The sequence below is a fragment of the Fonsecaea erecta genome (assembly GCF_001651985.1).
Source record: "Fonsecaea erecta strain CBS 125763 chromosome Unknown Scaff3, whole genome shotgun sequence".
Lineage (NCBI taxonomy): Eukaryota > Fungi > Ascomycota > Eurotiomycetes > Chaetothyriales > Herpotrichiellaceae > Fonsecaea > Fonsecaea erecta.
This window is the reverse complement of record NW_017387246.1, coordinates 2,006,589-2,033,324: the sequence shown is the minus strand read 5'-3', so window position 1 is coordinate 2,033,324 and position 26,736 is coordinate 2,006,589. Positions and strand designations below refer to the sequence as shown.

The 26,736-nt window shown below is 54.0% G+C and overlaps 10 protein-coding genes across 10 annotated transcripts; 6 read left to right on the top strand and 4 right to left on the bottom strand.

The window, feature by feature from the left end:
- Positions 1–359: 359 nt before the first annotated feature.
- On the top strand, positions 360–1,964 carry AYL99_03994 (hypothetical protein; the record flags this gene model as incomplete). Its single annotated transcript, XM_018835508.1, has 1 exon — positions 360–1,964. The coding sequence occupies one exon, from the start codon at positions 360–362 to the stop codon at positions 1,962–1,964; it is 1,605 nt and encodes a 534-aa protein (XP_018695158.1).
- A 498-nt stretch (positions 1,965–2,462) lies between these two features.
- AYL99_03993 (hypothetical protein) lies at positions 2,463–4,202 on the bottom strand (the record flags this gene model as incomplete). Its single annotated transcript, XM_018835507.1, has 1 exon — positions 2,463–4,202. The coding sequence occupies one exon, from the start codon at positions 4,200–4,202 to the stop codon at positions 2,463–2,465; it is 1,740 nt and encodes a 579-aa protein (XP_018695157.1).
- Positions 4,203–5,460: 1,258 nt separating this feature from the next.
- On the top strand, positions 5,461–7,550 carry AYL99_03992 (hypothetical protein; the record flags this gene model as incomplete). The annotated part of the gene is made up of 4 exons (XM_018835506.1): positions 5,461–5,707; positions 5,763–6,902; positions 7,062–7,259; positions 7,423–7,550. 4 exons carry the CDS (start codon positions 5,461–5,463, stop codon positions 7,548–7,550), a joined length of 1,713 nt encoding a protein of 570 aa, XP_018695156.1.
- A 913-nt stretch (positions 7,551–8,463) lies between these two features.
- Positions 8,464–9,567, bottom strand: AYL99_03991 (hypothetical protein; the record flags this gene model as incomplete). The annotated part of the gene is made up of 3 exons (XM_018835505.1): positions 8,464–8,546; positions 8,618–9,284; positions 9,337–9,567. 3 exons carry the CDS (start codon positions 9,565–9,567, stop codon positions 8,464–8,466), a joined length of 981 nt encoding a protein of 326 aa, XP_018695155.1.
- A 2,036-nt stretch (positions 9,568–11,603) lies between these two features.
- On the top strand, positions 11,604–13,729 carry AYL99_03990 (hypothetical protein; the record flags this gene model as incomplete). The annotated part of the gene is made up of 2 exons (XM_018835504.1): positions 11,604–12,360; positions 13,437–13,729. 2 exons carry the CDS (start codon positions 11,604–11,606, stop codon positions 13,727–13,729), a joined length of 1,050 nt encoding a protein of 349 aa, XP_018695154.1.
- Positions 13,730–14,252: 523 nt separating this feature from the next.
- On the bottom strand, positions 14,253–14,936 carry AYL99_03989 (hypothetical protein; the record flags this gene model as incomplete). Its single annotated transcript, XM_018835503.1, has 1 exon — positions 14,253–14,936. The coding sequence occupies one exon, from the start codon at positions 14,934–14,936 to the stop codon at positions 14,253–14,255; it is 684 nt and encodes a 227-aa protein (XP_018695153.1).
- A 566-nt stretch (positions 14,937–15,502) lies between these two features.
- On the top strand, positions 15,503–17,194 carry AYL99_03988 (threonine ammonia-lyase, biosynthetic; the record flags this gene model as incomplete). The annotated part of the gene is made up of 1 exon (XM_018835502.1): positions 15,503–17,194. The coding sequence occupies one exon, from the start codon at positions 15,503–15,505 to the stop codon at positions 17,192–17,194; it is 1,692 nt and encodes a 563-aa protein (XP_018695152.1).
- A 681-nt stretch (positions 17,195–17,875) lies between these two features.
- On the top strand, positions 17,876–20,104 carry AYL99_03987 (hypothetical protein; the record flags this gene model as incomplete). Its single annotated transcript, XM_018835501.1, has 1 exon — positions 17,876–20,104. One exon carries the CDS (start codon positions 17,876–17,878, stop codon positions 20,102–20,104), a length of 2,229 nt encoding a protein of 742 aa, XP_018695151.1.
- Positions 20,105–20,481: 377 nt separating this feature from the next.
- AYL99_03986 (hypothetical protein) lies at positions 20,482–23,805 on the top strand (the record flags this gene model as incomplete). The annotated part of the gene is made up of 2 exons (XM_018835500.1): positions 20,482–20,584; positions 20,948–23,805. The coding sequence occupies 2 exons, from the start codon at positions 20,482–20,484 to the stop codon at positions 23,803–23,805; spliced, it is 2,961 nt and encodes a 986-aa protein (XP_018695150.1).
- A 132-nt stretch (positions 23,806–23,937) lies between these two features.
- Positions 23,938–25,252, bottom strand: AYL99_03985 (hypothetical protein; the record flags this gene model as incomplete). Its single annotated transcript, XM_018835499.1, has 2 exons — positions 23,938–24,920; positions 25,009–25,252. 2 exons carry the CDS (start codon positions 25,250–25,252, stop codon positions 23,938–23,940), a joined length of 1,227 nt encoding a protein of 408 aa, XP_018695149.1.
- Between the last annotated feature and the right edge of the window lie 1,484 nt (positions 25,253–26,736).

The window sequence follows — 26,736 nt, the reverse complement described above, 5'->3', positions numbered from 1 at the left end:
AAAACTGCTCCAATCAAAATCAAAAGGGCCCAAGAGCCCAAGAGCCATCAGACACCAGGTTGATGAAGAGGAGGAGCTCGTAAAGGAGCAACAACGCGTCAGAAAAGGTGACAAGGTGACAAGGTGCCAGCAAGCATCAAGCCATCCATGCGGGGAAATTGGTGTCTGCTGCCTTAATGTACTCGGTATTGCTTGGCTATCGTGGCTATCCTATCCTGCGCTTCCTTCTCCCTTCTTCATCGTCACGTCATGTCCTACAGTAAATGAATGACCCCAAGACCAACCTCGCACATCGACTCGAGATTATTCTCACCGTCGCGAGGAGAGAGGAGAGAGCCCCGTTCGAGCTTCGCTGATGCATGAATCAACTCCGCTTGGGCCAGTGCCTGGGCACGGTCTCGTCGGCGACCTTCAGGCGAAGTCATAACGAGAGCGTGATCCACCGCCTTGGTCATCGCAAAACCGTCACTTTCGCGTGGGCGAGCACCACGCAGCCGGAATCACAGCAGCAGCAGCAGGATGATGCCGGACCGGCGGCAGGCGCCGGAGGGGGATTGCTGCCGGCTTACGTCGCCCATCAAGCCGGCGTGAACTGCCTCGCCATCGACGGCAACGAGGGCCGCTATCTCTTTTCAGGAGGCGCCGATTCTTCCGTCCGGCTGTGGGATCTCGAGGAGCATCAATTGTCGTCGTCGTCTCTGTCAGCCTCATCGAGTTCGTCGATATTGACGAAATACACCCCCAAGGCAACACTGTCGAAGAGCACTGTCGACTCCCATACTCACGCTCTCACCTCGATCTCAATCTACCCATTCGACCCGACTCCCTCGACCCTTCTCACAACCTCCTATGACAAAACCCTCAAGGTCACGTCGATAACTCCGTCCGCTCTGACCCCGGTCCACACCTTCTCCCTGGATTTTCTGCCTTACACCCACTGTCTCTCTCCACTGCCGGATTCGTCGCCCTTGGTCGCTGTTGGAACAGCTCATCCGGCCATTCGCCTCCTCGATCTCCGCTCGGGCTTGTCGACACACTCTCTCGCCGGCCCCAACGGCGCCGTCTACAGCGTCTGCTGGTCCCCGAAGCAATCGCACATCCTCGCCTCGGGCTCCACCGACGGGCGCGTCCTCTTCTACGACATCCGCCGGGCGAACGCCGCATTTGCGTCCCTGGACCTCGACGACGCGGTCGGCGTGATCGGCGAATCCCCCTCCACCGGCGCAGGAGCCCGTCGCGAGTTGTTGGATTTCAATGCCGTCGCGCACAACGGACCGGTGACCAGCGTGCAGTGGTCGCCGATGGGCGATAAGATCATCACCACGGGCCACGACCAACGCATCCGGGTCTGGGACGCCGCGTCGGGCCGCAACGACCTGGTGCACTATGGCCCGAGGATCCGAAACGAGAGGCAAGGCGAGCTGCGACCCTTGATTTCGCCACGGGGGTATCACCACGCCGGGAAGGAGATGTTGTGGTGGGCGAACGACGACGGGCGGGGCATGGTGTTCCAGCACCACTTGCGAGAGGGGGAGCTGGTGCGGATCCTGAAGACGGAAGGGATCAGGGTGTCGGACGTGCAGCGTGCGAGTGCGAAGAAGGGCAGCAGCAAGCATCGAGGTCCGGGCGGTGTGGGCACGACCAGCGGCAACGTCGCGAGGTTGACCAGTGGCGGACGAATCAACGCCATGGTGTGGCGGCTCAATGCCCCCGTTGGGGAAGCAGTCGAGATGTACACGGCCCACGGGGACGGGCGGATCTGTGCCTGGACGGGCCCTGAATCCGCAGAGGAAGAGGACGACCCTGACGAAGGCTCTACTACTACCACCAACACCAGGGCAGGGCCAGGCCATGGCGAGATCGCCCCGGTACTGGACGAGGCCGAACAGAGGAAGAAACGCAAGCGAGATCTGGTGGAGGATCTGATATCAGGCTTGACAAAGAAGCCCATCACCTTCTCCTGACTTCTTGAGACATATTTACAACTGAGTTCTCTGGGGATGGGCTGACTGCGGCAGTCTGGTTCCGCCAGCCGCGTTGTGAAGACAACGCCAAACGCACATAGTACATTCCTGAAACGCCCTGTACACCGCCCGTCCTTCCCTCGCTGTCTCCCCCAAAATGTCATGATAGCGTCATACTGTACAATATTGCAGCTAGGGTATTTCTTCGCGCAAGAACTGAACCGGTGCAAACATAACTGAAGGCTTCCTCCGCCCCTATGGGTGACCATCTTGAAAGGCGCAGAGAATGAGCCGGACGCCGTCAAAGCAATCAACCCCAAACAGCACAACAACTGTGTAGACTCTCTGGAGTGTCATTCGTTCATCGTTATCGTCTTAGCTGGTTGCGCAACAAATTGGAACCTTTCTGCTTCGCTTTAAGCATATATTTTATCCAACTCTTTCTTCAAGCAAGCCTGATTTTCAGGCCACGAGCCATGTCCCTCGCTGGAACGCACATCATCGCTTTGGAACTATAAAGTCATTCTTCGTCGCAATTTTGAACCTTGTATTAATCCCGGCAACCATATCTGCGGCGGTTATGTGCCCCGTGTCAAGGGAGTGGTCCTTTGGCGGTCCAGCGACCGTCGGCGCCATTGGATTTCCATACGTGTGAAGGGCGCCTGGAGGTGGTGGAAGGGTCGCTCCTACCACATACTGCCCCATTGAACTCGCGCCATATGGGTTGTAGGCCATACCCCCGGGGAGCATCTGTGGGTCGTAAGCTTGGTTGGGCGAAACCGTTGATACTGGAGTCGCGACAAAGTTATTGCCGCCGCCTGCCCAATTCTGGCTCATTTCCACTCTATAGAAGCCTGGCATGCCCACATTCTGAGGGTAGTATGGCATGGCTCTCGGTGCTGGCAGCTGGCGAGGCGCTAATTGTGGTGGCCCACCTCTCTGTTGGTGCTGAGACTCTTGACCTGTGACTGGAGCCATTGAATCCGCCTGTGCTTGCTGGTGCACATTGAGCGACGGACTCTGCGTAGAACTTGGGCGAAAAGGATGAGATTGAGGCTGCTTTGTCAAAGGCTTATCCGAGAAAAGCGGAGGTATGGCAGAGGTTCCCGTGAACTTGATTATTGTTGACGTAGAAGTTGCCGCCTTTGGACTACTATCGGCACGGGGAATGGGTGCCGCTGCTGCTGCGACCGTGCCGACAGTTTTCTTGGACCTCGCTCCATGATGTTTCGACAATTCTTTCAGCCCTGCATCGTCCGTAGCCCTTTCAAGAAACTCAACAATTGGCGAGGAAAAGGGAGATTCAAAGAAGGACTCATTGTCGTCCGACTGCCGTGGCTCGCTGGTATTTTCAGCTGGTTTGATAGAGTTCTCCGTCGCAGGCGTTGAGGGCGACTCGGCCGCTGGAGTCTGTGCGTCAAACACAGTCGAGGCTACAGCTGTCACCGTCGGCATGGTCGACACAGATTGTGCGAGGGGAGGATTTGAGCCGGTCTTTGGCGAAGCCTTTGGCACTTTATTTCCATCTGGTTGAGATTTAAGCTCATTAGTTGATTGAGAAGCCGCAGACCGAGACATTTGATGTTCCCGTTGTTTGCGGATCCATCGCTCTCGGTTACCCAGCTTCTCGTTTTCCGCTCTCTTCCTAGCCATCAACTGCGCTATCAAGGTGGAATGTCTTCCTAACACAAGCTCTTCTCCTGGTTTGAGGGTAGGTTCTTCGGCCAGATTGGATGTCGGATTCGCTGGGTGTAGCGTTTGTGGAGAGTCAGAACCAGACACCGCGACAGTGGTTGTGGCCTTTGCGCGGGCTTTTGGGAGAGTACTAGATTGTTCTGCATCTCTTGACACCGCCTTAGAGGAGGGCGGTTGCTGGACGGATTGAGAATCATGTTGAGCCTCCGATAGGGAGCGTTTCAGGGGATTGGCCTTGTTGGATGCGATTTGGCCTACACGAGGAGTAGCAGAGAAGGTCAAGGGGGGGTGCGAGGTGGATTGTGAATTCGGCCTGGGTTGCGACACTGCGTTCGCGGTAGTAGTCTTGGGCGTCGTTTGGGAGATCGGAGCAGGCTTCGAGAGAGGATGTTTATCATAGGGGCCCGTGCCGGTGGCCATCGTCGCGGCCAGAGAGCGCGAGAGGTTAGAGAACTGATGTAGCGAGGCGGGGATCTCAAAGGACACGGGGTTCTTGGAGAGTGAAGATGGCGGTGGTGAGGGCCTGCCCTTGCGACGCGTCATCCTGATCGTGCGAGAGCGCTGTCAGGCATCTTCCATGGGAGAAGGATAAGAGTACCACATCACTCCTTTGATTGATGAAGGGCATCGTTGACGGAGGCTGGCTGCGCAAGGCGTTGGAAGCGCTCAGGTGGTGATTGGTAAGTGGACAAACCGTTAATATGAGGGCGCCGCTGACGAAATCTCAATCTCCATCCTCCGCAGGCACGCATTCCATTCTTACCCCAGATGACCAGCCAGCTTACAACTCCTTGCAATGTCTATCTGTCCCAAGTACCGACATTCCTCACTCGACCATGGCCAGCTGCTACAATCCACCCTGATTACGCTCCAGGCGAGTCCGATTGCCCCCAACTCCCTCAAGGCGCATTCAACAACCTCGACTGATGTTCTTGACCCAAGCTAACTCTAAGCGGTACGAACAGATTTGACTTTCCATACTCCGTACATAGTGTTGTGGAGAAAGTGTCAGTGCCACGATGGTCTCGACGACCCCTCTGGCGGTGCCCCAGGCCCTACTTCGAGTAAGCCTGTTTGAGCACAACACAAAACCTTACATCCAATTCGGGAACCGATGCGTTGGTGCTTTGGCTTGACTGATCGTCCCACCATGTCCCGGGACAATGGGACGAGTCGGCTGTTCTTACTCGATCATGAGGAGGAGCTTCGCTAAGAGTATACTGCTGGCAGTTCATCCCCCTCAACAATAACGTTCAAGGACAAGGTCCTGTTGTCTGATAAGAGCAAATACGAGCCAAACATCGGTCCATGGGAAGTCTTTTAGGCCCCTTTGAGCGTGGAGTTAGCCGAGGATATTGATCCCCATTGCATCTTCCAGCCTGCGCGTCCTGCAACACAACCCCAGGCCACCGTCTAGGGTTTCCAATCACCTCCTCAGATATGCGGAACCAATTGCTGACCCCAGATTCCTCCATCCCATCTGGTTCGCGTAGCGGGTATTTGAGGGGAAGCGGGGATTCTGCAGAGTGTGACCAGCACCGCATCAAGCGACTCCCCTTTCGCGGTTCCGCTCCAGCCATTGAGGAGGAATCAGTCCAGGTACTAGGCGTGAGGTCTCTGCATGCGAGTGAAAGGAGGAGAAGCTCCTACATCCATTTCACCGGGTGTCGAGCGCTTTGGGTGGGCGGGGGTTTGTACATATAAGAATCGCAACAACGTGTGAGCACTGAGTTTGTCAGGCTGTCCTCACTCCCGTTCAAGTGCTTGTCCGGTGCCACCCGTCTACAGTCGTGTATTCAAAATGGGAGACCCATCTGAACCCAAGGACTTGCCGGAACGCAGCTTGAAGAGAGATCTCTTCGAATTTGGCCGGAGACGCAGGACCGACGGTCCTTATGCGGACAACCTTGACGTCGATGTATTGATCGTTGGAGCAGGGTTCGGGGGCACGTACCTCCTGTATGAGATGCGGAAGGCGGGCTTCAAAACCGTGCTGTATGAAGCAGGTACCTCGTTTGGGGGTACGTGGAGATGGAACGTATATCCAGGTAAGAGTTGTTGGTACTCTCAAGCATGTCAACTGCTCAATTTGATTGTTCTAAGGCGCCCGGGTCGATTCTGAGGTTCCCATCTATCAGCTGGCCATTCCCGAGGTATACAAGACCTGGACCTGGACGACCAACTATCCAGATTGGACTGAACTGCAAGCGTATTTCGACCATGTAGACAAGGTCTGCGAACTAAGCAAAGATTGTGCCTTCGAAAGCGTCGTCACAAGTGCGGAGTTTGACACAGACTCTGGGAAATGGAACATCAAGACAGCCGATGGTCGCAATGCCAAATGCAGATTTCTGATCATTGCCGCCGGATTTGCAGCCAAGAGATATATCCCCGATTTCCCTGGTCTGGAAAAGTTCAAGGGAGTCATGCACCACTCCTCGTTCTGGCCCATTGAGGGCGTTGATGCTCGCGGGAAGAAAGTTGCTGTTATTGGCACCGGTGCCTCTGGAGTACAGATCATCCAGGAATGGGGACCTCAAGTCGAAAGCTTGACCGTCTTCCAGAGGACACCCAACCTGGCATTGCCCATGGGCAAACGCGACATGACCAAAGAGGAGCAACAAGCATTGTATCCAGCATACGACGACCTCCTTCGCATGCGGGAGAAGAACTTTGCAGGCTTCACGTACGAGTTTGAGGAACGCAACACGTTTGAAGATACCCCTGAAGAGCGTGAAGCCGTCTACGAACGTCTGTGGAAGAGGGCCGGCTTTGGCCTCTGGCTGGGCTCTCACAAAGACTACCTGTTCGACTTAAAAGCGAACCGTTGCGTCTACGACTTCTGGCGCAAGAAGCAGGAGACTCGCATCAAGAACCCTGAGAAACGTGCTCTGCTCTGCCCCGAAGAACCCCCCCACCCATTTGGTGTCAAGCGACCCTGCCTCGAACAGAATTACTACGAAGTGCTGGACAGCGACAACGTCAACATTGTCGACATTTCGGAAAAGTCCGGCGTCAAGATTCAAGAGTTTACAGAGAAGGGCATCAAGACCAGCGATGGCAAGGAGCACGAACTCGACATCATCGCCCTAGCCACGGGCTTTGATGTCACAACGGGAGGAATGACAAATATGGGCTTGAAGTCCATTAACGGCACCACCTTGCACGATGAGTGGAAGGAAGCAGCTTATACTTATCTGGGAACCACCATCTCAGGATACCCGAACATGTTCCATCTCTACGGTGAGTCTACTGATTACCTGTCATTGTTTCGCCAAAAAAGAAAAGAGAAAACATGTTTTCTACGTCCGAAGAGCCGGGTGGGCCCCTTGTGTCATGCCTATCTTTTCGAAGAATACTTACAACCCGACCCGCCCATAAACTGACATGCCTTTGATACAGGTCCTCAGGGTCCGACCCTCCTCGCCAACGGCCCGTCTGCCGTTGAAGTTCAAGGCCGCTGGATTCGCGATGCCATCCGAGACATTGACCGCCAGGGCCTGAAATACGTAAACCCGACCCAAGAAGCGACCCGGAAGTGGAAGGACCACATCAACGAGCTGAGTGACAAGACATTGCTGCCCACCACGAGGAGTACATGTGAGTTCTTCCCTCTGCCCCTTCCCCCAAACACTTCTACTCTATCGCATGCCCCCGGGCCCACTCAATGCCGTAAATCCCCACCTGTCTATCGGTGGGGCCCCAGTTCACATGAAGAGCCACACGCCCGCTAACCTCTGATCTCCTCGTTCTCCGTTGGCAGACATGGGCGGAAGCGTTCCAGGCAAGGCGTTCGAACAGGTCAACTACGCGGGCGGCATCCCGGAGTATGTCAAGGAGATCCGGGCCGTGTTGCCGGCGTTCACGGGCTTCCACGTCGTCCAGGCTTGAGAACATACATAGTCACGGATTTGGTGTGGGGATCCGGGGAACTTGTGAGCTGGCTGCCCTTTTAATCGGTCGGCCGGCCCAGGGCCTCGCAGACTCGGGAGACCTCAGCAGAGAGATACTGTAGGCGGGCAAGCCGATGAGGGTCGAATGGCGAGTCTCTACGGTATCTAGTCCTTTGGCGGTAATGGAGTCCTGTACCAGTGTCAGGAGACGGACGATCCTCGAAAGGGGGACACGTGGGTTGCAAAGTGAGCCTTTTTGTGGGCGAGCAGGAGATCGAGATTCCAGTTCCCGGTCAATGAGTCATCCAGTCACTCCTACTCAGTTAGTTGGTCAGTCAGTTAGTGAGTTAGTCATCTACAAGTGTATGTACTTACCTGTCACCAGTCTACCAAAAAAAAACTATCTAGTGGTCTAAGACATTCGTTTGAGAGACGAAAACGGGGTTGAGAAAGGCCCAATACCCGCTGAAAGTGGTATTGATATCGAGGTTGCTATGGAGCTGATTGCAAATGAACGATAACACAGACTGTACGAACCCAATTCGTCCACTCACCCGCCCACCCATAATCTGTAGACGCTGTTGGTCATTCCAGCAATGATCCCCCCAGCATAAAGCACTGCAAAAGCAGACTAGTTATACATCACAATTCCCCCATTATGGAAAACCCAGCCCAGCTGGCACAATGGCACAGATCGCACCTCTTCTCTTCGTGGCCATGCAGCGTTTCCCATGATCATCAGGGATCAGGGGAGATTCAGCTCTGATTCTCCCCTCAGCTGTATGAGCTCCTGCATCAGCTGCCATCTTTCTTGGCATCGTCAATGTCACAATACCGGACTACGACTCGCTCTTTACCTGTCCTCATTGTCCAGTACAAAACCCTCATCGTAAGCATCCTAGGCTTCTCATTCACTTCTTGTTGTCCATGTACATCTTGGTCAGGCTGGTGATCACCGGCGCCAGAGTCTTGTAATGTTTCTGGCCTTGTTCGACTAGATCGTTTATGTTGTCGAGTGAAAATCCCTTTTTCTTGTCCTTTCGGTCACGGTCTCGACTGTCATACCGGTCTCTGTCCCGATCACGATCACGGTCTCGGTGACGATCTCTTTCGCGGTCAGAGTCGTACCGCCTGCGATCCCGGTCTCGGTCTCGATCTCGGTCCCTGTCTCGATCACGATCACGATCACGGTCGCGGACATCTCGGTCTCGGTCTCGGTCTCGGTCGCGATCACGGTCCCTGACCCTGTCTCGGTCGGAACGTCCCCGATCTGACGCATAGCCATCGTCGCGACGGGAGGCACCACCACGGTGTCGGTGGTCGTCGTAACGATCATCATCCCTTCTGTGCCTTGGAGCGTCTCGAGGGTCAGATCTATATCCTCGGTCGCGGTCAGAGTGCCTGTCTTCTGGGCTGCGGTGACGACGGGGTCGAGATGGCTCGTCGTCGTAAAAATCGTCTCTACGACGACGTTCTGGCTCTCTCTGTGTATTGGCGCGGCGTGGTGGAGGAGGCTCGAAATCATCGTCGTAATCTCTGCGCCTGGCCGAACGAGCTTTATGGGCATCGCGGTCAGCAGCGACGACGTCTGGTTCCGGAATGGGTTCGCGGTATCCTTTGGAACGGCCATAGGCCGCACCGTTTCCGTTTCCATCCCCATTTCTTGGATCCCGACGGGTGTCCTCGTCGGAAAAGCTTCGTCTTCTCCTCGGTGCAGCAGTGTTGGATTTGCCTACTTTTGGGTCGCCGTCCTCACGATATCGAGGAGGGGGTTCGTCCTTCACATCACCACGAGCGCCTTTGGGCTCAATGTCTCTCGGGTCAACGTCTTTCTTCCGTCTTGGTCCGTCACGAGGGTCATTGTGTGTAGGGGAGGATTCATAGCGAGGGTGGCGGGGAGCCGACTTTCGAGGGTCGGCAAAGTCATCATCATCTGGGTAGCGAAGACCGCCGTCAGTATCGTAACGACCACGGTCTCGGCGTGCACGTGGAGCATAGTCATCGTGGGAAGACATGGTGGGTTGGTGGGAATCGGAGTGAGAAGAGGATGAGAGCTGAAACTGCAGGTGTGCGAGTATATGAAGAATTGCCTCGAAGGAAATCAGCAGGACAAGGTCGAGGCCGCTCTGCTAGTTGAGATCATATTGCAGCCCAATGACCCACTGCATACAAGGGGGCTCAGGACTTAGTATTAGGCGACAGGCTGCGTGATTTGGGAGGATGGGAAGAAGATGGAGATTGCACGAGATGGGTTCAGGTCTAGTGAGCGGTTCAGCTGGCACATGTGAGAGCTGATTGTTTCTTTTCGAGGGTTGGAGGTGGTGCTCGCGAGTTCCCTGCAGCCTACGAATGGTGACTGAGTGACTGGCTGGATAGGCGGCACCAGCGGCGAGGGGTTGTGTGAGCGCCTAGGCGGGAGGCCATTCCCCTAAACGTCCACCCGGCAATTTGTTGCGTCATTTGACCCTCACACTGGCTCCGGATTCGGCAATCCCCTCTCTATCTGCGCCCGCTGCCTCCCCTCCTTTTCCAACCTTTTTCAGGTGATATCACTGCTGCCACGAAAATTCCCCGGTAGAAGAAACGACACCTCCAAGCAGAAGCAAACAAGCATCGTCCAGTCACCAGCCATACAGTTTCCCCCCTGTCCCCGGGACATTCACCAATCACCCCGGATTTCCCGCCTTGCCGCTGCCGAGCTGTCTGCCTGTCCTTGGCCCTGAAAGTTCCTGCATTATCCTCGTATCGTGCGGCTCGATAACCGGGTTGAGCAGGGTACTTGTGCAACCTCCCTCTCCAAGCCAGGGCCGAATAGGGTGTGAAGTATCATGACATTGACCAAAGGGTATTCATTTTCTTTTGCTAACAGCCGAGTTTTCCAGGCTTTTGCTAGTCGAGCCAGGCCCATATCTCATGTTATGAGGCCTTTTGCTTCCTTGTGTCCGATTTGTCTCCCTGTTGCCCCTCACTCCATCCATGTTACTAGCCGCAGACGCCGCAGAGGCTGAGATGGCGGGCGGAGTCATTTTCAGCAAGGACGCAAGTGGCCTTCAACAATAGCCAATCCTCTATGTTCCACCTAGCAGGTACCGGCGAATGCTTGGTTCCTCAGCCTTGCTCCTGAGATTCCACGCAAGTTGCTTTGCTGAGAGACCCAAGGCCAAGGCTTGAAATCCTTTAGCAATCTGCTGAACTCGGGAGGCTACAAAACACCGCTGTGAGTATATTCGGCTGATACTGGACCGCATGCCACCTGTTACGAGCTGTCTGGCCTGCCAATGGTCTTGCAAACTCTCCATTACTGTGGCTTCCGCACACTCCCGTTTTGGAAAAGAGTACCAAGTCGCTGAGTTGTGCTGGAGCATCTCAGAGGCTGCAGGCACAAGTGAGAGACACGCTTTATTGGCTTAGAGTTCACTGCGGTTGGTCTGGCTGGGCGTCTCCGATGTGCTGGGTTCAGAGAGATCTTCCTCGAACATACGATGCTGCGGTAGGATCCTTTGAACGATCCCTATCCCCTAATTATGGGACTTCCTGCCACCAAAGGTTGATGTCCACTGCGTCTCGGGATGCTGCAGCTTCGAACCCGCTTCGATGGATTGATGTATATCAGGTAAGTTTGAAATGGCAATCAACGGAGCGACCGATATCCGTTGTCACCAAGATGAAACGACTTCCATCATCGATTAGGTGAAGCACAAATGTTATACTCTCAGACCACCTGGGTTCCCGCCCTACTATTCAAGGCTATCGAAATTTCCTGGGAGTCATCCAGAAACGTACTTATTTTCCGGATTACTGCCAAATGAACTTCTTTGTTCACCGACAGAGCCTGCTCAGGATCGGGTACCGATACAATTTGGGGGTTTAGAAGGCGCGTACATGCAGGCCCGCTCTTGTTTGAGATGCTATTCATGTCATGCAGCTACCCCAGGAAGACAAACATGCATCATTTGAAAGTTTTGTAGGTACATAGGCGCATATGCCAGCCTTACTCCATGTCGCTCTTCTCCTCTCTTTACTACAATTTAGTCCAATGATACTTTGCAAGATGGCTGAATACACTGCTCTATTTGACGACCTCGATCTCGAAACAGCCAACTTGATTCTCAAGCTTCAGCTTGAGGAAATTGAAGACCTACGCACCAACTCCAAAGACAAACATCGGGCTGGAGCGCTCAGCGATGCTCATGAGGCACTCTCCCTGTTTGAGGAGAATCTCAAAAACATACGCTCAGCCTTGTCCGACCGGCAAATGACCCAGAGCATCGCAGACGCAGTACAGGCAGACGCTGAGGCTATTGCCGATGTCATTCGTGAGGAAGAAGTCGCTTGCGAAGACCACACTCTTGCACACCGTCTGAATGGGAGCAACGTTACATCAGAAGTCCACCTCCACTCTAGCGACCTCAGTGGAAAAACCCTCGCCAGACTCGCTGGACGTTATGTTTCCGAACGTGTCGGCTGTGAGCTATTCGAAGATACCAAAATCAGCCCAAGGCAGCAGGAAGACGATTTTCAGGCCGAGAGTTCTATGAGAGGATCTGGTCGGAAGCAGGCACCCCATAAAACCCGCAACCTCCGATGCATTATCTGCGACGAATACAAGAAGTTCTTTGATGTGATCGAAGTGCCTTGTAGCCACGCCTACTGCAAACCATGTTTGCAGAAACTTGTCGAGTTGGCCTCCAAAGACGAATCATTGTTCCCTCCGCGTTGCTGCCGTCAACCCTTCGAAATGGACGTGGTCGACATCTTCCTCACTAAGGACCTCCGAGACCAATTTGAACACGCCAAAGCTGAGTTCGGTACTCGAGATCGGACATATTGCTGTCAAAAGACTTGTTCCGCGTTTATACCACCAAATGACATTTGGGCCGATGTAGCAACTTGTGGGAAGTGCGGTACAATAACCTGCAAAATCTGCAAAAAGCTCGCTCATGACGGCCATTGCCCGGAAGATCCTGCATTGCAAGCCACGCTCAGCCTAGCAACTGAGAGTGGGTGGCAGCGATGCTATGGATGCCATCGTCTGATAGAACTTGATGTAGGCTGCAATCATATAACGTGAGTCTTCTTCCCTTTTCTCCCGATCCGGATCGCTGATCCAATGGAAGGTGTCCTTGTGGTGCACAGTTCTGCTACATTTGCGGCGCTCGATGGAAAACATGTCGCTGTGCTCAATGGAACGAGGACAGACTGTTTGCCCGGGCAAGCATTCTTGCCAATCGCCAACATCCCAACATGGTTCGTGGCGACCCCGGGCAGATGGAGAGGATTGTGCACAATGCGGCGGAGATGCTCAGAGATAGGCACAACTGCACACATCTCAGCTGGCGATACATTCATGGGCCCCACAACTGCGAGGAGTGCTATCACAACCTGCCTAACTATATCTTCGAATGCACGCAATGTCAGTTCCAGGCTTGTAATCGGTGCAGGAGGAATAGGCTGTGAAGAGGTCAGGAGCACGGTTTGTTTCGGAGCAGACAGAGCAGGGTAGGGAATGGCCACGGTACCAAAGGAATCTCTATTTGTAGACCTGCATCTGATATGTTGGCTCGTCCTTATTAGTCTGAGTGTACGAGGTATTTCCTCTCTGGAAGTCGGATTGTGACGAGTGACGTCGTCTGAAGCCTGGGAAGCTTCTATTGGCGGAACACCAAAATCTCCGCCGCTTTCTCTCAGAACGTTACAAGTCTGTGAGCAAAGCCTCACAAGACCTGCTTCACAACCTCGAACAGTTCCCTGTTGCCTTCCTGCCGTTTTCCTACACATTCAATTGGGCTCAGACCCGAGAATCGAAACCACATCTCCCATATGCGCCCAAGCCTCGTCCGCTTCGCCGTTACCACCGCCACCACTACTAATCACGCAAGCAAAGCCATCAAGTCCTCGACCCCGTCGTCGCGTTTCCGAAAGTCTCCCCCTCTTTCCCTCGACCACTTCATCCAACGCCAGCGCGTCCTCTCCCTCTACCGCGACATTCTCCGCTCGTTGTACCGTCACATGTCCCCGCCCCAGAGGGGAGAGAGTATCGCGTATGCAAAGGGCGAATTCACACGAAACAAGGATGTGCAGGAACTCGACAAGATACGGTATCTGATCAGTATGGGGAAGGCCGAGTGGGACGGCGTCAGGAGGGGGGTGGAAGAGATGGGCCCTGCGCGAGGCTGAATGACGGATGCTGTTCGAACGAAACAGTCTTGAGCAAATGTGGGAACGGGCCTCTATGGTCGTGACCTATGCTGGAAGACAGGGAAATGGATAAATACGTGCCATTGACAATGCCCTTCGGAGGGAATCCGATCAGACCAAAGCCCAAGGGCTGCCCTTCGGCGAGGTGTTCAAGCCACGACGATCAAAAATGCAGTGGTCGACAAATTATGGCTCATTGGGCAAACGCATGAAATTTCGGGTCCGCTGCCTGCTCACCGGCGGCTGTGAATCGTTTTCACCTGTCGAAATTCAATATTGCTATACCCAGGGAAACAACGGGACATTATAGGCTCGGAATTTGTAGGAGTTCACACGATCACAGTCCCAAGTCTGGGATCCCGGCATGGCAACTTGAGAACCATTTCATAGTAATGCCCAGCAATTATATTTCACTTTTTACAAAGCACCTGTCAAAGGAGGAGTGGCGACAAACGTGAACTTTCGTCCAGAACCGCTTCACCGAACGCACGGGATGACCGTCTCAGAACCTCTTCCAAGCATCCCTTGTTCTCTTTGCCCACATACCAGGCCCCCAGCCCTCTTCATCGACCTCCTCGAGCACGCTCTTATTCCAGATGGCCCAACTGCTCTTCTTCTTGTCTCCTGGTGTAGCCGCTTCGGGTGAGGTCAGCTGTTCCTGGGTCTTCTGCAGCGCCTCCTTTCCACCTTCAACCATTTTCTCTGCTTTGTTCCTGATATCCTCGCTCGTCTCTTGCGCGAGTCGACTCGCCCTCTCAATCTTCTCCCTCCACTCCTTATCCTCCTGGTCTCTGGCCTCGAGTTCTGCCAACCACTTCTCCCTCTTCTCCGCATTCTTCCTCTCCTCCAACTTCGACTCGAACTCCTTCCTCCTCATCCTCTCGTCCTTGTAGAAGATGCTGCCGGCAACCAGAGCCAGTAATGTGAAGCCCTGGGCGTAGATTCTGGCGCGGAACATTCGATTAGTCTGGTGATGGTCGCCTGCGCGAATGGATTTGGTTGCCATGTACAGGGCGTAGCATGTCGCCGCGCAACCCAACGGAATCAGTGGTTCTTGACGCAGTTTGCGCCACAGCTTTTGGAATCGAGACTCCTCGAAGAATTCGGGTGACGAATCGAAGCTGGATGGGATAGTGGTAGCCGAGAGGGGGGATGGCCCAGCCGACGTGGACGGATCGTCGGACATCGTGAGTATTTCCTTGAGTCCAGACTAATGATTGCGCTGCCGTCTTCGATGATAGACTGTCTCCGCCGCAACAAAGGTTGTTGTTTGATGGTTATGGAGCTGCGGAGTTGTGAGGTACGAGTTGATAGAAGTCGTGACGTACGTGAATCTCGTAGCAAGAACGGCGAAATGTGCTCGCGTGCGGGCTCGAATTAGGGGGAGTTTAGGTGAACACCACAGGCGGTTTCCTGCGTATGCCACAATCAGATCTCGCTGTAGTCGACTCGGAGCTCCCTCAGCCGACTCGTAGCAAATGAGCTGGAGGATGAGTAGAAAACAGAGCAGGTGAAATGGTACGAGTACGAGGCAAACCGTGGGACTTTGGAGCTACCCAAAGCGCGAGATCTTCTAACCTTCGTGAGAAAGGCGGAATGCGGGGAGCAGAGCTCCGTAAATTTTTTGGGTGACCGTGAAAATCCCACTAGTCCTCAAGCCTCAGCATAATCACTGACCTACAACGCAGTCTTCCACCCTTCTTACCCCCATTCACAGATACCCAATTGCCATATAAATCCCTCGACGTCACCATGGACGTCGCCGACCCTCACGTCAATGGGACGACAACCCCCTCGACGCCCAAGCGGTCCGGTCTCGCTTTGACCGAGTACACCGCCATGCCAACACCCCCATCCGAACGAGCTGACATTCCTACCTACGACGTTCCTCGAGACTTTCTCTTGCCCACGGGCTACCCAGACTACTTGCGGCTGATCCTCACTTCTCGGGTCTACGACGTGGTCAGCGAAAGCCCCCTCAGCCACGCCGTCAATCTCTCCAACCGTCTGGAATGCAAAGTCCTGCTGAAGCGAGAGGACCTACTGCCGGTCTTCTCCTTCAAGTTGCGAGGCGCATACAACAAAATGGCCCATCTTCCGCCTAAGATCTCGTGGAAGGGCGTGATCGCTTGCTCCGCGGGGAACCACGCCCAGGGTGTGGCTTACTCGGCCAGACATCTGAAGATCCCGGCGACCATTGTTATGCCACAGGGGACACCGGCCATCAAACATATGAATGTGAGCCGCATGGGCGGAAACGTGGTGCTACATGGACCTGACTTCGATTCGGCCAAAGATCACTGTCATTCGCTAGAGAAACAGTACGGTTTGACCAATATTCCACCCTTCGATGACCCGTATGTCATTGCAGGACAAGGCACGATAGGCATGGAGTTATTGAGGCAAACATCCTTGCAGAAGCTCAAGGCCATCTTCTGCTGCGTCGGAGGTGGCGGGTTAATAGCTGGCATCGGGGTGTATGTGAAGAGAATAGCCCCTCAGGTCAAGATCATTGGAGTGGAGGCCTCCGACGCAAACGCCCTGGTAGAGTCTCGGAAGGTGGGCAAGCGCGTTTTGCTTCGTGAAGTTGGTCTCTTCGCCGATGGGGCCGCTGTAAAGACGGTCGGAGAAGAGACGTTTAGACTGTGTCAAGAAGTGGTGGACGAAGTCATCGAGGTGAGCACCGACGAGATTTGCGCCGCTATCAAGGACGTCTTCGAGGACACAAGATCGATTCTGGAGCCAGCCGGGGCTTTGTCACTGGCAGGACTGAAGAAATGGGTTGCTCAGAACCCAGATACAGATACCAGCCGGGAATTGGTCGCCGTTGCCAGCGGCGCCAACATGAACTTTGATCGACTGAGGTTTGTCGCCGAACGTGCGACTCTGGGTGAGCAGAAAGAGGCTCTCTTAACAGTCACTATTCCAGAACGTCCGGGTTCATTTGCGCAACTTGTTGAGGCTGTCCTCCCTCAAGCTGTTACAGAATTTGGGTACCGGTATTCGAACACCGACAAAGCACACGTCATGATGGGCATCACAGTCTCTTCAGCCGGTGCGCGGGCGCGAGAACTCGATTCGCTCTTTTCGCGGCTTGCAGCCGAAGGCATGACAGCCAAAGACCTCTCTGAGGACGAACTTGCGAAAACACATCTCCGATACCTTGTCGGTGGACGATCTGGCGTCAAGGATGAGAGGTTATACATGTTCGAGTTCCCAGAGCGACCGGGAGCTCTGTTCAAATTCCTCCGGACACTGCGGCCAGGTCAGAGCATAACGCTTTTCCACTACCGGAACTACGGTGGTGACGTGGGCAAGATCCTCGCAGGCATTCAATGTCCTGAGCATGAGAGGGATCAACTGGAGGAGTTCTTGAAGGATATTGGATATCCGTTCACCGAGTGTACGGACAATCCCACATACAAGATGTTCTTGCGGGACTAGGCTCGGAAATGGCTCCCGGAGGTATATGATATGGTGCTTTTGACTTAGATACCCTGGCATGGCGTTGAGAGAAGACAAAAACTAGCCCTTCAATTTGCACATTGGATCAAATCGCATATACATAATACCCAACAAAACATCCCGTATGCGGACTAGTATCACTCCCCTTCACAGTTACCCTTTGTGATATCTCCCGGGGCCTGTCCAGTGTTGTTTCGAGCTGACATCGTGAATGTACGCATAAAGTCTGCATTTCTGTCTTTGGGATCACCCTAGGCATCGATTCTGGCCCATTTCTCTGATATATATAACCGCTTTTGCGTCCTGGTAGAGCGCTCCCGTATATGGATGGATAGATATGTATGTAATGGTGCCACCGGCAGAATGTCGGCTTTATCAAAGCAGCCCTAAGGAAGAAGGACCGATCTAACCAGTTCCTAATACAACTTGTATACACTTTTATACACTTTTTCGCAAAAGAAGGAAACGTCCTCCCGTGAAAAGACTTGACAGGTCGTATGCATTGGCGTGGGAGCAGGTCACATACTGAACCTTCAGACTCACCTGAACGCCCTGTCTGGGTGAGGCGCCTCGGCGACTTTAGTTTTCGCGCCAATAAACGTTTGTTGGAACAACGCACCGTGGGAACTTTGGCGAGGAGATGCTTTTGGGTACGTCAGAATGGAGTCAGATACCGACTACGCCGATGATGCCGAGAGCAACGGGCTATCGCCTGATCGAGTCGTTCCATCATCACCCCCTCGACAAGCAGCTCCCGATATACGAGCCATCAACACATCGCCACCGGGAGATCCAAGAGCCTCGCGCACCGTCCCGAATGTGATATCAAACAACCCGTTCGCACAAGGAGAAGAGGGTCGAACGTACTTCACCCGCCCCAATCGCTACTTCGGCCCCGCGTCAACATGGAACTCTTGGACCAAGGTGGAACGCACCGTGGCTCTGAGCTTGGATCGTGTGCGCAGTCAGGACCTCAGCACCCACCTCTTCAACGCCTTCGGCGTGAAGCGCAAACTACAGCCACAGGGCGGGAGGGAAGCGAAGCGGAGCAGGAAGGGTAAGGAGAGAGCCTCGTCGGTGCTCTCTACACCATGCGACGATGATGACGAGGCAACCCTGGGTCGGCGCACCGGGGGGAGGAACGGACTCGTCAAGTCCTGGACAGCTTGGCCTATGCCTCCCGACCAGGTGCCTCGTGAAGAATTGCTGCCAAGAGTGGCGGGAGACATCGAATACCGCATGCAGGCCCAGCCTCAGCCCAGTGCCAATCTTGAAGAATGGTTGATTGCGACCGCGACGAAGATTGCTAGAGAACGATGGCATGCAAGACAATGGGAAGACCAGACCCTAGCTGGTGCGCCACAGAGGGACATGGCAGCCGAGCCCAGTGATGCGGAAGTGGACATGGATGCAGAAGTCCCTGAGGACGAGGACGAGGACCAGGAAGAAGAAACTATGGATGTGGAACGGGCAGAGAGTCCGCACTCGCCAGAAGCCACAGCAGAGCCGGTATTCTACTCTCAACAATTCGCATTCTACGAAGATGATGCAGAGGAGGCTTCCATCTCCGGCAAGGAGGAAAGCGATCCTGATACAAGTGACGTGGAGCGGCGCCCCGTGCCGTTGGTGGACGATGAGAAGGCGCGTGGATGCTTTCTTCCCAGCGCACGACACATCCTGAGCAAAGTCGATGATCTGCTACTTGGTCTTCATAAGGCCAGATACGCCTACGCAGCAAAGCCGCAAAGCACACGGAGGACAAAGTATTCTCAGAGCCCGGAGGACGACACAATCAATTCCACTCGAGGAAGAAGCGGTTCACGTCCGCCAACACGGCAGAGAGCACGTTCGTCGTCCGCATTTACCGACGTATCGAGCGCGTCAGTCACCTCTGCTGCATCGGCAGCACGGTCACGACGGGTCAAGAATCTCGGCTTGCGGGACTGGAGCGACGTGGTGGGCATGGCCAGCCTTACAGGTTGGGATCCCGCAGTCGTGGAGCGTGCAAGTCGACGATGTGCGAAGCTCTTTGACGAGAACATGCAATTCCGCACGTTCTATGAAGGAGAGGGCAGGAGTCGGAGTGAATCGCACTTTACGGAACACCTTGCTGATGACGACGGAAGCCAAAGGTCGTCACAGCTCGGAGAACAAGAGGCCGATCCCAACGAAAATGAGCGTCCAGCAATTCGCACGTCCAGACCCTGTGAACGGTGTCAAGCAACGAAAACCGAATGCCAACCCGCGGACGGCGAACCTGGAATAGCAAGAGCTTGCAGGAACTGTCGAGAGTCGGGAGCCACGTGCTCAGGAATCCAAGTGCATGTGGTAGAAGACGAGCGAACCTGCCCGCATCGAGCTTGTCCGAGACACCAGATCCCATTTCGGAAGAAGAGCCATCTTCAGCGACACTTGGAGAGCGTCCACGGGCAGAGCGGTGGGTTACAACCGCCCCAGAGCAGGCGGGGCTCGCGAAGTGCCAGTCTGAGCGCTAACAGTCCCTATACCGACATCGACGCCAGTAGTGAGTTGAACGACGACCCGGAGCACCGGATTCTGTGCCCCGTCCCATCGTGCCGGCGAGCAAGACAGCCTTTCTCCAAGGGCAAGAAACTCTACGAACATATACGACGGATGCATCCAGAGGTCGATGTTGATCAGGTCAAGAAGAGTGAGGCGCGTAGAAAGGGAGAGACCAGAGGCACGTGGAGAGATGAGAGACGGACAAGGAGTAAGAGCAAAAGTCGCAGCAAGAGTCGCTATGGCGATGGAAGCCGGAGTCAAAGTCGGAATCCAGGTTGGCGGGCTTCTCGGGCGAGAGAAGGTGATCCGGAGGAGAGTGAGAGCGACGGTGAGGGGGACGACGAGTATATCAATCAGGGCAGTTAAGGCGCAGGAGTCGAGTCGATGACATGATGTTGATGTTGATGTTGGATTTGGGCCCAGAATGCCAAGAATCCCGCTTAGTAACTTCGACCTTCATAAAAACTGTATTATTAGTCAATGCAGGCAAGGCTCCAGCTCTTCTTGGCCGCCTCTTCCATTGTATTCCATCAGTTGATCAGTTCGAGAATCAGCCTCTCTCTACCTCAACTGTGTGGAATCAAACGTCTCATATTCTCTGATCAAGGTAATTTAATCATTTCATATCTTCATGTCCTCTGCATCCCTTCCTGCTGGGCTTTCATTCCCGGTCCCCCTCGAACTCGACCCCAAGGGGTGACGAGCCTCCCACTTTTAGGCAAGAGCAGTCAAAGCAGAACACAATGCCGACCGAGACATCGACCACTGTTCAAGACGGCCTGGATGAACAAAATGCTTCCCCGCCTCTAAGGCAGATGAGGAAGGGCACCAAGTCATGTCAAGAATGTACGTATTCTGTTTCAATTATGCTTCATTTCTCTGCTCCAAGTTGCTACGCCTGTTTTTCTTTCTGTTCGGTGATATAATGTCACCTGTCTTGGGTCAGACATTGAGCGAGGCCTATACTGTGGAGCCTTGGAGTGTGAACAAAGGGCAGATCGGAGGAATAGAGAAGTGATTCAACGTAAATTCGGCCTCAAGCCTGGACCAGACCAGGTGGTCTGTCTCTGTTCACGGTTCACGGTTCACTCTTCTATTCTTCTCAAACCTTGCATTTCTCTGGAACCGTATATACTCGTCGCTCCCCTGACGAGTCAAACACTCAAAATCCAAGGTAATACCAATCTAATCATCGATATCGCCACCCAGGTCGCCGTCGAAAGATAAAATGCAACTACCCGCCCACCCCACCTTCTTCTCCCTCCCAAGTTACGGACCTGGCGAGTGTCCCAGAGGAGAGAAAATGCATCCAATGCAAGCGACACAACCGCTCCTGCCAGATCCAAGGCTACGTCGCCTGGAACACATCTCCTGAAAACCCCACGGAGGATTCAGCCTCCACGAAGTCGAACCACCGTCAGCCGAGGATCTACAAAAGGCGTCGCGAGGTGGTTTCGTTGACCAATCATTCCGACGATGAGGAATACCCGCGCGTGAAGATCCACGTGGATAGGATGGAGTCAGTCGTTGCACGACTTGCACGAGAGCGAGAGAAGGAGAAGCAGGACGGGATATTTGCCAATACTTTCAGTAACCCTCAGAGCAACAACTTTCCTCTCCCGAGTAGCTCTGCACACAGAGGGGACGAATTTAGTCCGAGTTTCGGCCTCGATGCAGAACTTGGTCTCACCAATGGAAACCCGTTTGCTAATGCCCTGAACTTCGACCTGGCTTTCGAAAGTGGAGACACGCACGGCCACTTCACCCTTAACGGGCAGGCAGACGGCTCGACGCGAATCAAGTCACAGGTTTTGGGAGGCCAGGAAGTGGAAAATGGAATACCAGCTTCGTCCATGTTCAGTTCTCACCCATTTCTCCCGGCTCAACATCAACCTCAGCAATCGACAAGCATAAACGGGACAGGCGACGTCCGCGCCGTTCTCGCCATGACTTCAGAGGAGCATTGCAAAACACTCAGTCCCTTGCTCTCACAATTGTTCAACAATGAGATGTTTACGCAGAGCACAGCGTGTGTTTCTTCAATCCTGGCTGAAAAGGTTGAATTCATGAGCTTTTCCGATATCGCCAACAATACTGGTTCCACGGAATCCGAGAAATTACTCTCGACAATCTCCTCGGAACCATATGTGTTCGACGTGCTGGATATTTCCCTCAAGTGGTGGATTGCTTGGAGAGACCAGGCGTCCGCGCTGCAGGATCTCTCTCCCTACTTGGAGGATGAAGAAGGAAGTTCGATACTTGGATCTGGAGCATCTAGCACAAAAGCCGGAGCTAATGCCACTTTATTTTCTTCAATCACACCAGTTCCATCCACGAGGTCTCGCACGACGAGCCATTCCGACGAGCCTCTATCCTTCCGAGAATTTGTGCTCGCCAAATTGTCTCGCTCACAAGAGCCGGTTTCGTTGGCCACAGGCCTCCTCTGCATTGCACTGTCCCTCTACCAACTGCGCCCTGGAGTTGACGACTACAAGGTGAACATCTCTACATCTCCCCTCGAACTCGCCGATCGAATAGTGCTGGCGGTGGATACAATTGTTCTCTCCCCCGCTTCCCAACATAAGCATATGCATGACCCGGGCATGCTGTTGCTCCTGATGATACGTGGCAAAATGTATGCTGAGAGCAATCAACTGCGCAAGTCCTGGTTGTGCGTCCGCAGAGCGTTGGACATTGCCCAGGACACCGGGTTCGCGGAACCGAAGATGCCGCTCGGTGTGGCCCAGTACGCGCCAAACCTGTGTGGGCAGGAACTGACGAAGCTCTTTCGCCGACAGCGCTTTATCGGCTCGATCATGGAGCTCGATCGACTTATGAGCATGGTTCTGGGGTTCCCACATGCAGAGGACGTCAAGTTTTCTGATCGTCTGGCGATGTCCGTGTTGAAGGGCCAGACAGCCACTCAAGGCGGAGCACCGGTATCGGTGGACATCAAAATGCGTGCTTTCAGGCGGGTGGTGTCTATTGCCGCAGGCCGAGTGAACGACCGCAACGCAAGTCCCGAGTCAGACCGAGTCAAACTGCAGACCACAATGGACATCCAAGAAACATTAAACGAAGTGGCAGCAGCCATGCCTCCAGACTGGTGGGATCTGGAATCACACCGAGAGGCCTCCGACTCATTTCTGGCGCACGAACATCTCATAGCTCAAATGTGGTTCTGGCAGGTCCAGTCCTTTCTCCATCTGCCCTTTATGCTGAAAGTCCCCAACCTCGCGGCCCACAACCCGGATTGCGACGGCCTCCACAACAACAATGAGGCGGATCAAGATCCATACCAGGCAAACAAATACCTCTGTCTGCAAGCCTGTCGCGGCATGCTTCGGGTTTTCAACCTGCTACGCTCCGACCCTTCCCTTGCCGTCTACATCTGTAGCTGCGAGGACTTTCAGGGGCTGTTCAGTGCGTGTATACTTATGGTAGGCCTGCTGCTGCGCTTATCATACTGTCCCCACTCTCTGCCAGAGTCGGATTTCGAGGCCTTGGGAAATGTCGGCGAGGACCTCGCCCTCATCGAGGAGATCAAGGATGTCTTCCGGTACCGCGCAACCCAGCAGGGCGGCAGCATCAGCAGACAGGGCCTGAGAGTGTTGGAGGAACTGGCCTCCTTTTTGTATGAAGATGTCAACCAAATCTCTGGAGCCGATGCGAAGCGCCGGACCGTGGTTCTCCCGTACTTTGGAGCAATTCATCTGGAGCTGAGGCCACCGCGAGCTCTGCGCCACCATTCGAAGGCCTCGGCACACGTGTCACAGAACAGTAGCACCGCGGCCCTGAATGCAGGCCCGCAGATTGCATCTCAGTGCTCTTCTGGGGAGGGTACTGGAACGGCATATTCCGAACCGTTTGAAGCAACGTGCTTGCCATGTTCTGAGTGGGATCTCGGGGCTAGTGCTGACACCGGCTTTGACGCGGACACGGCCCTCCCATCCTCCATGCCAGAGGCGAGTTTGAACTGGGATCGTTTCCTCTATGGGAACGAGCTGGCTCAGAACTGGAGTGCGGAGCTGCCTGAGTGGCCCGCTAGTATGGACATGCCACCCTGATGTGGTGGACTAGGTCTTCGAGAACCGGGGTCCTCAACCCGGATTACTTATACCGGTTATCGAGCTGTTCTAGTCTTCGACGTCCTGCATCTTGAGCCAGTTGGCCCCAGAGAAAACACCAAGATGGTGGCTCTATCCAGCTCGGCCTTTTCGTGCCAGTTCTCGGAGGGCATCCGCGTAGAGGAGATCAGAGTCTCTCCGCGGGTGCCGACGATGGGGATATTCGGACACATTGCCAGGGACAAGAGTGGAGATATTGCTCGGTCCGCGCTCGATGGCGTCGAATGTCGACAAGCTCTGTTGGCGACCCTTCTCAGCGTCCTTCTCCACGTCGTCAATGTGCCGGGGGGAGCTCTGCTTGAGCGCGTCCGCCCACTCCGGTGGCGATGCACTTTGTTCTGTTCCAGACAAGCGCGCCAGCGTCGAGTGTGTCGATCTGGGATCTGAGTCAAGGGCTAAGTCCGCGTTGCCGTTCATGATCGGAAGGCTATCGGCCCTGTCGTGGGAAGTGAGATCGAAGGTATTGCTGGTGAGGCTGCCCAGGGTCCTCGGGTTCTTGACGCCCGCCACCTCTACCAGTTTGCTGAGAACGGCGAATTCGAGTTTCAACTTGACCGAGTAGCAGAATCCCTTGAACGCGACCTCGGGAATGTGCAGGTTCCTATACTCGATGACCAGCAGGGCGATGTCCAGAAAGATTATGACGATGTTGATGATGAACAGCTGCCACATTACGCGGTGCACCCGTCTCTTTTTCTTCTGCTCGGATGTGTTTATTGAAGAAGAGGCTGCGCCCGGTGCTTGCTGGGCCTTGACGATATCCATCGTCTTCCAGAGGTACAGGCCGGAGATGATGAACTCTTGGATGCAGAAGCCCGTCATCTGGATCTTCTCCACGTACGTGTAGGCGCGAGAGAAGGGGGCCCGGGCCGGTGGTGATGCATAGTACGACCCGAACACGACCACAGTTGTTGTCGTGTGGAAGCAAATGGCGTCAACGATGATCATCCACTTGACGTACTTCAGGATGCGGTCGTTGCCTTTTCCAAGTACGATTCCCAGTCGCGAGTAGAGCACCACGCTCTGGCCTGTGATGGCCGTCCACCAGCCATAATCTGCGATTCTGTCAGCTATTGCTGGATGTGGCGGTCGACCCGGTGTCACAAAAGTGCGTCGTCGTAAAACAGCAGCAGGAGGACTCACTGTTGATGACCAGACCAGCGACACTAGCGGTCAATTGGAAGTAGAGCAAGATGAGCCCGACGACGTAAGGAATCAACCCCGTGGTCGCCACCAGCAGCGACCAGAAATAGAGGCCACGATACACGGCAAATGTCGTGAAGATCAGCAGGATCAGCTCCAGTGCATTGTATAAGGACAGCGCCGAGGTGATGGTGACAATGATCGTCGTCGTGTCAAACGTGCCCGTGTAGTAACTGTCGCTCATCACGTCGCCGGATGTCGTTGTTTCCGAGGACTACAGGGTCTGGACATGACGGGAGGGTTGATGACAGCAATTGAGCGATACGTTGTCCAAAAATGTAGTGACTGGATCGAATCTCGCCGTCACCAGCGTCGTCAATGCATCCTCACGGCGGTTGACGTCGTGGGTTCGTTCGTTCGTGGAGAAAGAGTTCGAGTCTATAAATCCATGGGCTGGGACAAGGCCTAACATATTGGCAGAACCAGTCTCCGGTTGCCGGCCCGTTTGGTTTCCACGGCGGGGCTCTCTCGAAGTTTGAAAAGTCTGAAGGAAAGCTCAAGGATTGGACGTAGCCGGGAATCTGGCACATTGTACGAGGTAGGTCAAGGGACCCCTGGATAGTTTGTGGGCTACTCCATAATATGGAGCAAGGAGGCCCCCGGATTCGAGGTCTGGACGTAACGATAGGCTCGTCAAGCCTGGAAGGATCCGAATCGCCGGGATGGGGGCCTCAGTGCTGTATTGGTGATCGTAGATGGCCTGACATTGTTGTTCCCAAGCGACGATCTTCATCAACGCCCTCCCAAGGAGGAACCAGCTGGTTAGCCCGTTCGGGAAGGCGAGAGCGCAAAGGATTCGTTGGTTAGCCAAGGGCGGCAGTGGTGCCGGCCGGTGGGTTGTTGTTTGGAGCAGTCAAAACGGAGCTGGAGGGTGGGGACCGCAGGTAGAGGACCATGTAATTAATGGAGGAGTGTAATTATAAAGTAGAGGCCATACATCTTGATTCAGCCCATTGGGGTGAGCCATGTAGGCGACTAAGTAATCGGTAGATGAAAGCGTTGGTTCTGACTAAACGAACACGCAAAACGATATGCGTATTGTATATCAACATCGTACGAGGTAGAAGTGTAAGACATAAGGGAAAGACAGCCGCTGTGGCGCGGCACAGATATCGGCTACCAAACAAGCTCAACATCTATTATCTATTACTCGGTACATTCCGCCTGGATATCATAGTGTCTGTCCCGTTGGGATATTAGCTAGAAGAGTCGTCTCGGATGAATCACACCGACTTAATAATAATATCAACCCGTGAAGAATGTACCGATTCGGTCAGTCCACCAACGAATATATATCGTTCCTATCCAAAGTGACATACCTGCCAATTCCGATCCGATGAGATCTCGTAAATTACGAGCAACAGTCTATTCTCTTTCTGGTTTTGATCCTTTCGCATGACAAGGATTCCGTGGGTTTTTGGCAAACACGTCGAGTCAGAGCGTGAGTTGGCAGCAGCATGAATGCACACATAACCCTGATGCATTAGCTTTGCGTTCGATCTTTTTTGGCGGCCTTGCCAGCTCCACCCCGTGTGGACACGATCATGTGTTTTCACCATTCACGGATACTGAATGTGGAATGTGGCACACATTTGCTAACAATTAATACTATTATGTATTTTAATGATACTCGAAACGGAAGAAGTAATACCGCGAGAAATGATGCTA